This window comes from Garra rufa, chromosome 11 (assembly GCF_049309525.1).
Source record: "Garra rufa chromosome 11, GarRuf1.0, whole genome shotgun sequence".
In the NCBI taxonomy this organism is placed as follows: domain Eukaryota; kingdom Metazoa; phylum Chordata; class Actinopteri; order Cypriniformes; family Cyprinidae; genus Garra; species Garra rufa.
The window spans coordinates 38,670,348-38,682,918 of NC_133371.1; the positions used below are offsets into that span (position 1 = coordinate 38,670,348).

Genomic DNA, 12,571 nt, shown 5'->3' on the forward strand with positions numbered 1-12,571 from the left:
TGTGTCCAAATTCAGGGTCTACATCCTTCGGAGGACTCATTTGAAGGATGTTACGTCACAGCACCGCGACGAAGGCTGTCCAAATTCGTAGGATCCTTCAAATGCGGCCCACAAATACGTCCTCCTTTTCCCCGAATTGGAAGGATGGGTCTGGTGGATCCTTTCCCGTCCTACCTATCCCATAATTCCTTTCGGCAGAGCGCTTCAAATAATGGCGGACGAAACGAGCGGTAGTAATGATGCAAGTTTTAAAAAAACTGGCGTTTCAAAAAATATTTTTTACAGCGGTTGTCTAGTTAGGCCTTTGGTTTTAGCGTTAAACTTATTTTTTTTTACATTTGTATGTTTATATGTTAAAAAACATCACTTTTGTAAACTAGCTTCTTTCTTACTGCCTGTGTGAATATCCCCTTACACACAGCTAATTTCTTGTTAGTGATTGAAGCTGTTTTTAACGCTTTTTGGGACGAAAGAGCAGTTATTTTGTTTTGTGCAGTACAGATAACCTTACTTTTTGCTTAGCGCTGTCACGGTTGCTAGGCGATAGGATACGAGCAACGGGGAAGGGAGGGAACTGAAAGAAGGGTAGGCTGTCCAAATTCACTGACACCTACTTCCAGGTTTTGCGGTCTTCGGAGGACCCCTCCTCCGAAGACCTGGTAGGAAGGATCCTAAGGAGGATGCAGACCCTGAATTTGGACACATGATGCTAGTTTTCTCAAATGAAACGGTAAAAGTGAAACTCACAGCAGCGATTTGGCGATTGAGTTTATCTGTTCATGTGAGATGCAAATGCCAAAAATTAGCGGGAGCGTCACGTGTGCTTCAGTCTGCATGTGGTAAAGAAATAAAACGCTCCCCACCATTCATACATACAGAAGCAAACGAAACATGCAGGATTCATATTAAAACGGTCTTTCTGCATTTCAGTTTTCACAGACACTAGTCCATATCGCGATTTGAGTTAAGTGACAGACCAATTTTTGATTTATTAATCCAGAAATCGACGAATTACGTGGCATTCCGCGCTATAGTAGATTAGGTTTTTATGAATGGAGTCCGCGATCCAGTCCGTGTTTTCTTGGAGGAGACATTGTAATCACGCGACCATGAAGAGACAGAAATGCCATGCCTTAGTGTAAATAAGATAAATAACATAAGGCAATTTAGTATGTTTAATAAAAGAACTATGTATAGACCTGTTCTATAGGAAAGATTACCTTAAATGACTTCTATTGTGATCTGGCGCTATATCGAAAATAAAATGAACTTGACGTTCAAGGGAGGCGGGGGTGCCGTTGGGTGGATAGATAAAATCGCAGCCTTGTGCGGTTTAGAAATCGCATGTGCTTAAATCGCGATTTTTTTGCGATTGCGATTAATTGCACAGCCCTATTTAGTACTATATGTCGATACTTAGCAGTTCTGAGATTAGACTGGTAACTGTGATTGGTAAAAGGAAATTTTGGGTGAATATGACATAACCCACAAAAAAACTCTGAAGAAACTGACACAGTAAATAAATGATACTAGTCTATTTCTGCTGTAAAAACATGCATTAAACCAGCCTAAACTGGTTTAAAATGGTTTTGAAACTTCGCCAAATGGTCTTCACCTGGCCTAGCTGCCATCCATAGCTTAAAAAAGACCAGAAACCCTCTAAAACCAATCAACATATCAGAATAGGAGACCATCAAACCATTTTGAACTGGTTTAAGGTAGTTTTTTTTTTCCAACAGAGATATATATCAGCATTTTAACCACCATGCCAATCTCATGTTTAGACAGAATATTGAAAATATATAATACTATATATGTCAATATTTAGCAATTCTGAGATTAGACTGGTAACTGTGATTGGTAAAAGTGAAATTTGGGTAAATAAGGCATAACCCATAAAAAACCTATAGTGGTCAATTTGACCAAACGCATTTTAAAGAAGAAACTGGCATGGTAAATAAATAGTACTAGTCTTTCTCTGCTGTAAAAACATACATAAAATCAGCCTAAAGTGGTTTAAAATGGTTTTGAACCTTCTCCAACTGGTCAAGCTAGCATTGACAGCTTAAGAAAAGACCAGAAACCTACCAAAACCAGTCAACAGACCAGAATGGGAGACCATCAAACCATTTTAAACTGGTTTAAATATTTTTTTCAACAGAGATATATATTAGTATTGTAACCACCATGCCAATCTCATGTTTAGACAGCATATTAAAAAGATTTAATACTATGTATGTCGATATTTAGCAATTCTGAGATTAGACGGGTAACTGTGATTGGTAAAAGTGAAATATGAAGACAACCCATAAAAAAGTCAATTTTAAAGAAGAAACTGGCATGTAAATAAATTGTACTAGTCAGATAAAAACCAACCTAAACTGGTTTAAGATGGTTTTGTAGTTTGCCAACTGGTCTTCAGCTGGTCTACCTGCCATCCACAGCTTAAGAAAAGACCGAAAACCCCCTAAAACCAGTTAACATACCAGGATGTGTGACCATCAAACCATTTTAGGCTGGTTTAAGGTGATTCTTTTCAAGAGAGATCTACATAAGTGCCGTAACCAACATATATTAGCATTGCAACCAGTATGCCAAACCCATGTTTAGACAGCATATTGAAAATATTTAATACTATATATGTCGACATCTAGCAATTCTGAAATTAGATGGTAATTGTGATTGGTAAAAGTGAAATTTTGGTAAATATGGCAAAAACCCTTACTGGTCAATTTAACTGAACACATTTTAAAAAAGAAACTGCCATGGTAAATAAATTGTAGTCTCTCCCTGTGGTAAAACCATCTTTAAAAAGACCAGAAACCCTCTAAAATCTGTCAACGGATCAGCATGGAAGACCATTAAACCTCTTTAGGCTGGTTTAAGGTGATTTTTTTTTTTTCAACAGAGATATATCATCATTGTAAGTTCAATCTTTAGTTATCTGAATCAGCATTGGCCATTGAAAAACCGATATCAGTCAACTGGACAACACATTTCACAGGAGAAACTGGCATGTTAAACAAACAAAAAAGCAATTAACAGCATGCAGAACAAATGCATTGTTATAACAGATATACAAAGAATGTATGTGATATGAAATGCACTATTATTTTAATAAACCACACGGACACAGATGTGAAAAGACTGCTCTGGAAAAAAGGATAAAAACAGACGCATGCAAATGACATTGAAAATAAATGATGCAACAACTGATGAATGAAATCAAACACGAAGGTCAGAGAAGAGAAGGGTGCAGTACTTGCCCTTGTTCCCTGTGGTGAAAATCCAACCAATCAGAAGACAAAGAGAAAGACAAAGTTACCACAGTCCATGACAGTCCCAAAAGACATCCAACATTGTAAACCGGATACTCTGAAAACAGCATTTCATATAAAACATGCTCATGGAGACGATGGCGGTTTCAGATTAAGCGAAAGCCTGGACAGACAACAAAGACGTGAGTTTGAGATTACAGACGTGAAGAAATGGATGCAGACAGTCCTTTCCATTCAACACAGAGAGTTACGAGAGGAGTGAGCGGAGCGTTTGGCAGGCATGGTAAAATAATTCTGACGCTTGATGAAAACATCAAATGACATGATGGTTGAACAAATTGGCATGTGGTATTCACGATCAGCAAAAATAAAAGGTCATCCAGTGTTTGGTGAAGTCACATCAAACTCTCTTTGTACATCAAAGGTACACACGCAATCAGTCATTGATGTGAGCCAGTAGATCAAAACAGAACCAGACCATCTCAGCATACAGGAGACTTTGCTTTCCCTGGAAACTTCCGGACTGCACTTTCACCAAGCCAAACAAAGGATTAACCCTCATTTTTATGTTAGAACAATGATAACTGACTGGGATTATAATAAAGCCACTAAAAACAAAAGAGCTAGACAAACAACTCAAAACAGTTTTGTTCTTAATATATTCTTGAGAACTGATGGTTTGCTGTGCATACACAACATTTTGTTCTTGGCAGATGTTTGAGCCAATTACTTCAAAAAGTTGCAAATCTAATTTAACAATGATTAACTACAGAGCCAAAAGGAACACTTGGCTAAAAGGAACAGTGCTAGATCCACTTTAAATACCTTCACTAAAGCCTCAAATTACTAAATTTACTATGTTAAGGTGTGTATATACTGGCTAATTTAAAACAGCTCTGAACTTGGCTTGTCTTCTAGGATTTTAGACTCAGAACTATTCATTTTTTAAATGAGGGTTAATCAAATCTGGCCCTGGAGGTCCACTGTCCTGCAGAGTTTAAATCTGACCGTAATCAAACATACCAGAGTAAGCAAATCAAGAACTTTAGGATTACAAGACAGTTATTATAGACAGGTGATGTTGATCAGGGTTGAAGCTAAACTCAGCAGGACAATGGACCTCCAAGGCCAGATTTGAAGAACAGTGTTTTATATTTTTAAGTGATGCCCTTGAAGGCTATGCTTAGGAGTTTTAAGTATTAAACTTTGGTGGTATTACATTGCTTTTTTAACATATGTGACCCTGGACCACTAAACCAGTCATAAGTAGCATGGGTATATTTGTAGCAATAGTCAAGAATTCATTGTATGGTTCAAAATTTGCCATTTTTTTTAAAGACATTTTGTAAATTTCCTACTGTAAATATATCAAAACTTAATTTTTGATTAGTAATATGCATTACTAAGAACTTCATTTGGACAACTTTAAGGCGATTTTCTCAATGTTTTTTTCAGATGATCAAATAGTTCTATCTCGACCAAATATTGTCCTACTCTAACAAACCATGCAACAATGTAATGCTTATTTATTCAGCTTTCGGATGATGTATAAATCTTAATTTCAAGAAAATTACCCTTTTGACTGGTTTTGTGGTCCAGGGTGTCACACCCCTGGACTTTCTAGTTGGTTTCTCCCATCATTTCCCCCCGCAGATCTGTGTGTTTTGGTTTCTCCCTCATTGTCTATACCTGGGTTTGTTAATCAGTCTGTGTATTTAGTGCGTGTGTTTTCCCCTCAATCCTTGTCGGTCTTTGATGTTACCACCTTGTGTTCCCTGTGTTTCCCGTTGGATTTATTAAATACCTTTCGTTTTACTACGTCGTTGTTCGCATGCTTTGTCTGAATCGTGACGGAAAGACCGACCTAAACAGTTTTTTTTTTTTATGCGTGATACCCCATTTTTATTTCTCGTTTGCTTTTCCCAGTCTTTTTGTTTATGTTGTGTTTTTCCCCATGGATTCCCTATTACGTCCAGAGGTCACCCCATCTTCGCCTCAGGACTTTACTCCTCCGGCTGCGCCTCGTCGCTCCGGCTCCGCCGCGGACCTCAGGATCTCCATCTCCGTCTTGGTCACCAGAGCATTGGGTTCCGCCTTGGCCCTCCGGAACCTCGGTGTCACCCAAGATCATCAGCTCTCCGTCTCTGCTTCGGGCTCTACCACCACCTGCTCCGCCTCTGGTGGTCGGCCCCCTGGAGTCGTCAGCCTTTCCTCCACCATGGCTCCTCCCTCCATCGGCTCCACCATGGGGTTCCATCATGGCTGCGGTCTGGGTCTCACCTGGCTCCTCCTGCTTCAAATCGCTCCCATCTCCTCCTTGGCTCCTCCCTCCGTCATCACCTCCATGGACTATTCCATCACCACCCTGGACTCCATCTTTTGCCCTCCTCCCGGGAGTCCATCCTCCACCAAAGCCCCCTCCTAAGACTTTGTACAGATTGTTTTTTCCTGTTTTTCGGCGCAAGGATGCACCTTCCACGAGGGGGAGGTAATGTCACACCCCTGGACTTTCTAGTTGGTTTCTCCCATCATTTCCCCCCGTAGATCTGTGTGTTTTGGTTTCTCCCTCATTGTCTACACCTGGGTTTGTTAATCAGTCTGTGTTTTAGTGTGTGTTTTCCCCTCAATCCTTGTCGGTCTTTGATGTTCTTCCAAGCTTTATAATGGCTGTGGATGGCTGTTGAGATTTTGAAGTTTAAGAAAGTGCATCCACCCATCATAAAAATTACTCCACATGGCTCCACAGGGTTAATAAAGGCCTTCTGAAGCAAATAGATGCATTTTTGTAAGAAAAATATCCATATTTAAAACTTTATAGACCGTACAAACATGGAAGCGCATTGGATAGGGCAAAACAAGGATTTGGAAAGAAAAATGTCAGAGGATTTCAATATAAGCCAAGAGGAAACACAGAAGCTAGAGATTACGTTTTATAAAGTTTTAAATATGGATATTTTTCTTACACAAACACATCGATTTGCTTCAAAAGTCTTTATTAACCCCCTGGAGCCATGTGGAGTACTTTTCAAGATGGACGGACGCACTTCAATGGACTTCAAAATCTCAACATTCATTCACTGCCATTATAAAGCTTAAAAGAGCCAGGACATTTTTAATATAACTCAGATTGTGTTCATCTGATGGTTTGATGGTAAGTAAATCATTGGTAAGTTCTAATTACTAAAATCTAAAAATTAAAATTAAAATAAATTAAAGATTAATAGAATTTTTTTTACATAAAATAATCCAAATGACAAAATTGCATGAAACTACTAAAATTTAAATGAAAATGAAAATTAAATATAAAGTAAAAAATTAAAAATATGCAACCCTGGACCACAAAACCAGTAATAAGGGTCATTTTTTTAAATTGAGATTTATAATTTTTTATAAATAAGCATTCATTAGATGTATGGTTTGTTAGGCTAGGGCAATATTTGGCCGAGATACAACTATTTGAAAATCCAGAATCTGAGGGTGCAAAAAAAAAAAAAAAAAAAAAAAACATTGAGAAAATCGCCTTTAAAGTTGTCCAAATTAAGTTCTTAGCAATGCATATAAATAATAAATAATTAAGTTTTGATATATGTACGGTAGGAAATTTACAAAATATCTTCACGGAACATGATTTTTAGTTAATATCCTAATAATTCAACAAAAAATAAATAATTTTGACCCATACAATGCATTGTTGACTATTGCTACAAATATACCCGTGCTACTTAAGACTGTTTCTTTTGTTCCAGGGTCACATATTAATAAATACTAGAACAGAATATAAATAATACTAAAATAACACAGTGGATCTGATAAGCAGCATACAATCAAGCATAAGACTGATCTTGTCGTCTGCATCTATACATAGTCCTTCATTAGCTCTGCTCTCGTTATAACCATTTAGCAGAGCTTCTGATCAGAAGAACCATGACACAGCCATCACCATCTGATAAAAGACAGGTTTGCTGATGTGATACGGTCTGTCTGTCTGTGCATGTCAAAACAGGGTGGTATTAGACCTCTGTTTGGGTGCAGATGGGTTCTGAAGCTTCTGTCAAATGTGTCAATGAGTTAATGGCTACACATCTGCTCTGAATTTGCCGTCAATATAATTAGCACCACATCGGATTCTTTTCTTCTCAAACTAATGCTCTCAGCATCTCCGATCTCCAACAAAAAACTTTCCACTACAACAAATGATTTTCTTACTTAGCATTTTGTCTGGTCTTGTCTTCAGTCTTGTTTTCTGAAAAAGGGTTTTGAGAAAGAAACTGAAAAAGTATCACAAAAAATATTATCGTAGCTTCATAAATTATGGTTATACCACTGATGTCACGTGGACTATTTTAACCATGTCCTTGCTACCTTTCTGGGCTTTGAAATGGTAGTTGCATCGGAAGAGCTCTACATAAGGGTGAGTATTTAATGACAGAACTGTCATTTTTGGGTGAACTATCCCTTTAAGAAAATCATTTTTGGGTGAACTATCCCTTTAAGAAAATCATTTTTTGCAGTGTTGAGTACTTTGTGACAAACACATGTGAGGCTAATCATGCAACTTGTAAGATCCAGTCAAGTCCAGGGTCTGCCAGGTCCAAGCACCCGAGTCCATCATCACAGTTTTTGGTTACAACCAGCCGTAAGGACACGTCCCTCGAGAGAACTGTGTTCACCTGTTCTTCTCATTATTTGCTCTACACGGCTCCCAAAAGCCACACTTCTCTGGTTCTGCCTTTCTGAAGTTTACATTCGGCTTTCGGCTTTGTTCATACAAGCCCTGTGGAGCTCCCAGAGTGCAAAGTCGGGCTCCTAAGGTATCCAGGAGCACTCTGAAGACCACCGCAAAACCTGACCCTTGCGCCACTGCCTCTTTCCCCTTTCTCAATAACCATATGGACCTGCCTCTTTACGAGCCCGTAAAACTATGCCAGGATCCTTTATGACAAGAAATAGAGAGAGAGGGAATAAGAGGAGGAAGAGAGAGAAACAGACACCACATCTCACACATATCTGCGGTAGCACACGCCAGGATACAGAAATATCAGTTTTAGCACATTAACACAAAGGCAAACAGGCTCGCACTTAATAAATTAGACCTACAATTATAACTGGCGTACAAAATGCTATTGCGGCCAGAGTTTCCTCAAGTAGCTGATTGTTAATGCTTACAAGCCACAATATGACCTTTTGTTGCCCCTTCCAGTCTTCAAAACCTGCTTTACTCATTGTTTCACAGGCTAAAATTTCCTTTGTTGGCTTTCTAGCTTGTAATGACTCAAGTTAAAGCTATGTGATCTTACAAAGCAGTGTTATGCTAAAATAATTATGCTAATGAACAGTGAGAAGGGGGAAAACGCTTCTGGCTCAGCGCTCCGCATTCTGCATGGCCCCTGTGCAGTGTTGCAACAATAAATCTCATAATTCATCTCACAATCCTTAATGCTACGGGCCTGAGCGATACAACAAATAGCGTAATAGAGACTTATTGGTGGTATCCAAGCAACCACATATTAGCATGCTAAGAACCACTCAGATTTTGTCAATTATACCTTTAAAAATAAATTAATTAATTAAACAGAAGTATAAAATACTAATACAATGATAAAAGTACATCAAAATACTAAAGAAAGTAAAATAATCTGAAAATATTTTCGCTGTCAAAACGATTAATCACGATTAATCGCATGCAAAATAAAAAGTTTGTGTATGAATATATTTCTTAAAAATATACATATATGTGTGTTACATATAAATATGCACAGTACACAAACATATTATATAAACATTAACTTTTATTTTGGATGCGATTAATTGCGATTAATCGACTTGACAGCACTATAAAATATAAGTTTATTCAGATTATTACTATTGATAGTAAAACATAATACTGTTCAGAACACCTTAGCACACACATAGCAACAACAAAAAAACATGTTTTTGGTAATTGGAATAAGGCTAAAAGCTAAAATAAAATAAAAAATAATAATAATTCTTAAACAAAAATTGGAAATGCTTTCTTTGCTAACTGAAATAATGAATTTAAAGCTAAAATTGTTATAAAAATACATTTAACAGAAGTATAAAATACTAATAAAATGATGAAAGTACATAAAAATACTAAAGAAAGTAATATACTCCAAAAAATATTAGTGTTGTCAAATCGATTAATCGCAATTAATCGCATTCAAAATAAAATTTTTGTGTATGTAAATAATTCTTAAATATATGCATATATGTGTGTTATATATACATATAAATATACACAGTACACACAAATATTATAACATAATCTTTTATTTTGGATGTGATTAATTAATTATGTGATTAATTGCAATTAATTGACTTACTAGAAAATATAAGTTAATTCAAATTATTATCCAGTTATTACTAATAGTAAAAAATAACACTTCTCAGAACACCTTATCAAACACACAGCAACAAAAAAAGTTTTTGGTGATTGGAATAAAGCTGAATAAAAATCCTTAAACAAAAATGGGAAATGCTTTCTTTTCTAGTAAATAATACAAGTAAATAATAAATAAAGTTGTAAAATGACTAAAACTAAAATAGAAATAAAAATAAATTAAGGTTAAACAGAAGTATAAAAAACTAATTAAAATGATGAAAGAACACAAAAATACTAAAGAAATTAAAATGAGTGCTGTCAAATTGATTAATCGCAATTAATCGCATCCAAAACGTTTCTAAAAAAGTTTCTCTTACATAATATATATCGTTCTTAAATACAATATACATGTATGTCTGTGTATTTATACATAGATATTAGTACACACACATATTATGTAAACAAACTTCCATACTGGATACGATTAATCGCATATTAATCGACTTGATAGCACTATAAAATATAAGTTAATTCAAAATATTAATAGGTACTAATAATAGTAAGACCAACACTGCTCAGAACCACATAGCAACACCCAGGAAGTCATCAAAAATACCCTAGCAATATGTGGTGGTTCGCATTAAAAATCTGTTTTTCAAGACTTTTGTTTTGTTTTTACGTCTGTGCATGCATGTTCAGACAAGCACCAAACACTGTTTAACAATTGACTGACGTTACACAGACCATGCATAAAAATATATGCTACTCAAACAAACTGACGACTAAAGGTCATTGCACAACGAGCCCGAAATTTTAGTTTGAAATTTTGCACGTTAAAAAATAAATACACCTCACTTTGCGTCAATTACATTTACACACTGTCTCCGAAACTTTCGTCCATCATAAAAATTTCAGAACAGCTTTGATTTTCTGTGTTTTCGCATCTGTAGCAACCATTTTAATAGGAAAGGATGACAAATAGAAAAAATACGCATACGAACATTTCGGACTCAGTGTGCAATGACCTTTAAACATACAAAATTTAACTTAAAATCATGCATAAATATATGTAAATAAATACAAGTGTGAACAATGTCAATAAAAACAGCTAAAAATCAGGAAAACAGACAGTGAGGAACTGTAAAAGACAGAGATAGTACTTGCCATATTGTGCTGTGTCATTCAAAGATGGAAAGATAGAGCAGAATAGAAACAGATTAGAAAAAGACTTATGAAGAATAAATGTGTGTGTGCAGATTTGTCTGGTAATGTATATCTTCATTAGTTTAAGTTTTGTTTTCAGAAAAAAACAAGTCAAAATGGAGTGCATTTTCACTTGAAACAAGCAAAATAATCTGCCAATGGGGTAGACAAAACAATTTTGTTTTCTTTTTGAAATAAAATATTTTTGTTTTTGCTTACCCCATTGACAGATTATTTTGCTTGTTCAAAGCAAAAACTCACTTAATTTTGACAATAATTTGTACTTGTTTAGAAAATCATTCTTGATTTAAGAAACTGTAGATATTTTGGCTGGAAACAAGACAAAACAATCTAAGTAAGAAAAGCATTTTTTGCAGTGTAGTCATTTTTAATGCAACACATTTTCTGATTCCGGAAAGAATCGTTCTTTTGATCCAGTTCTTTTAGGAACCGCTTTAAAAATAAACCGATCTGGTTCTCGAATTCACCTCACTGATATGAATGACTATAATGACTTTGGTCTGTTTGTAAAGCTTCAAAAGACTTCTATATACCGCAGGACCCATTTAGACGACATATAATCACATAGTGATGTTTTAAAAACCATAAACATAAAACATCCAGAAAAATAACAGCGTACAGGTTTTGGAAGGAGTAAATAACGGCAATTTTCATTTGTGGGTGAACTATTCCTTTAAGGAATGTTCTGGCTTAAGTACAAGTTAAGCTCTATCGACAGCATCTGTCAATTACCACGGAAATGGGAGTCTATGGGGCAACGAGATACGATTCGAAATCATTTTCGACTCGGTTTGCTAAACTGACAGCCAGCCACATGCCATCGACATGGAATATTCCTCCAAATGAGCTGAGCGTTTGTGTATGTGTGCAGATCTGGACCTCAGCAGCACATGTCCAGAGGGGAGGGAGCGTTCGCAGTCTCTCTTCCCAGCCGGGGCCCCTGTGTGTTGGGGAGAGTCAGATCAAACGCCTGGCTACACTGCTCAGGATGGGTGGAGACCAGCTGGACCTCAGTTTAATACAGAGAGCAGCCCTGACAATCGAGGTCACACACACACAAACAGGCAGACCTCTCTCTCGCAAGCCGACGAGAAATATTTGCAAGCGCCCTCAGCTATTTCATAAAACAATAGCTTTGCATGCCGAAGGCTCTATCTGATCTTTAGTAAATGATAGCGTGTTTGCTCAACGTGGGGAGCTGGTTTGTGTGTTCTGGGCGAACAGACGGTACTCACACATGGCTTGTTTTATAGTGTCCCCCAGGTTCGCCTCGATGTAATGCAGACTGTATTCAGGCAAAACCAAGGCCAGGCTGCAGAACACCCACACACAGAGGGAAAAGACAACATGTTTTATGCATACAAATACTTAGGAGGGTTATGAAACACTTAGGTAAAGCCAACAAACCTGTAGTCCGTCCCGTTAACCGGTGCCCAGGTGTACGTCCTGATTCCTCGATCAATGTATCTCTGATATCGGAATAAAAGGTATAAGTGAAGCAAATATGGACAATATGGAGCAGCTAGAAGATATACACACCTCATCTTGAGATTTCACAAGCGTTTCTATTGTTTTCTCCCCAGGGTCTCTGTCAATCATCAGAGTGCGTATCTGAGAAATCGAGAGAGATCAGAATAATCAGTGTTAACTATAGTAGTGATGAAAACACTATGGTACTTTGAATTTTACAATGGTATTACAATGTTGGGTAAGTTCAGCTACTCTA

General features: G+C 36.8%; 1 protein-coding gene across 1 annotated transcript in view; it reads right to left on the minus strand.

Annotated features, from left to right (window-relative positions):
* Positions 1-12,571, minus strand: part of LOC141345347 (voltage-dependent calcium channel subunit alpha-2/delta-1) — a 221,944-nt gene that overhangs the window by 96,134 nt on the left and 113,239 nt on the right. The window contains exons 21-23 of the mRNA XM_073850208.1: positions 12,385-12,456; positions 12,253-12,314; positions 12,081-12,157 (exon numbers count right to left, since the gene is read on the minus strand). Coding sequence (XP_073706309.1) covers positions 12,081-12,157; positions 12,253-12,314; positions 12,385-12,456 — 211 coding nt within the window. The remainder of the gene's footprint in view (positions 1-12,080; positions 12,158-12,252; positions 12,315-12,384; positions 12,457-12,571) is intronic.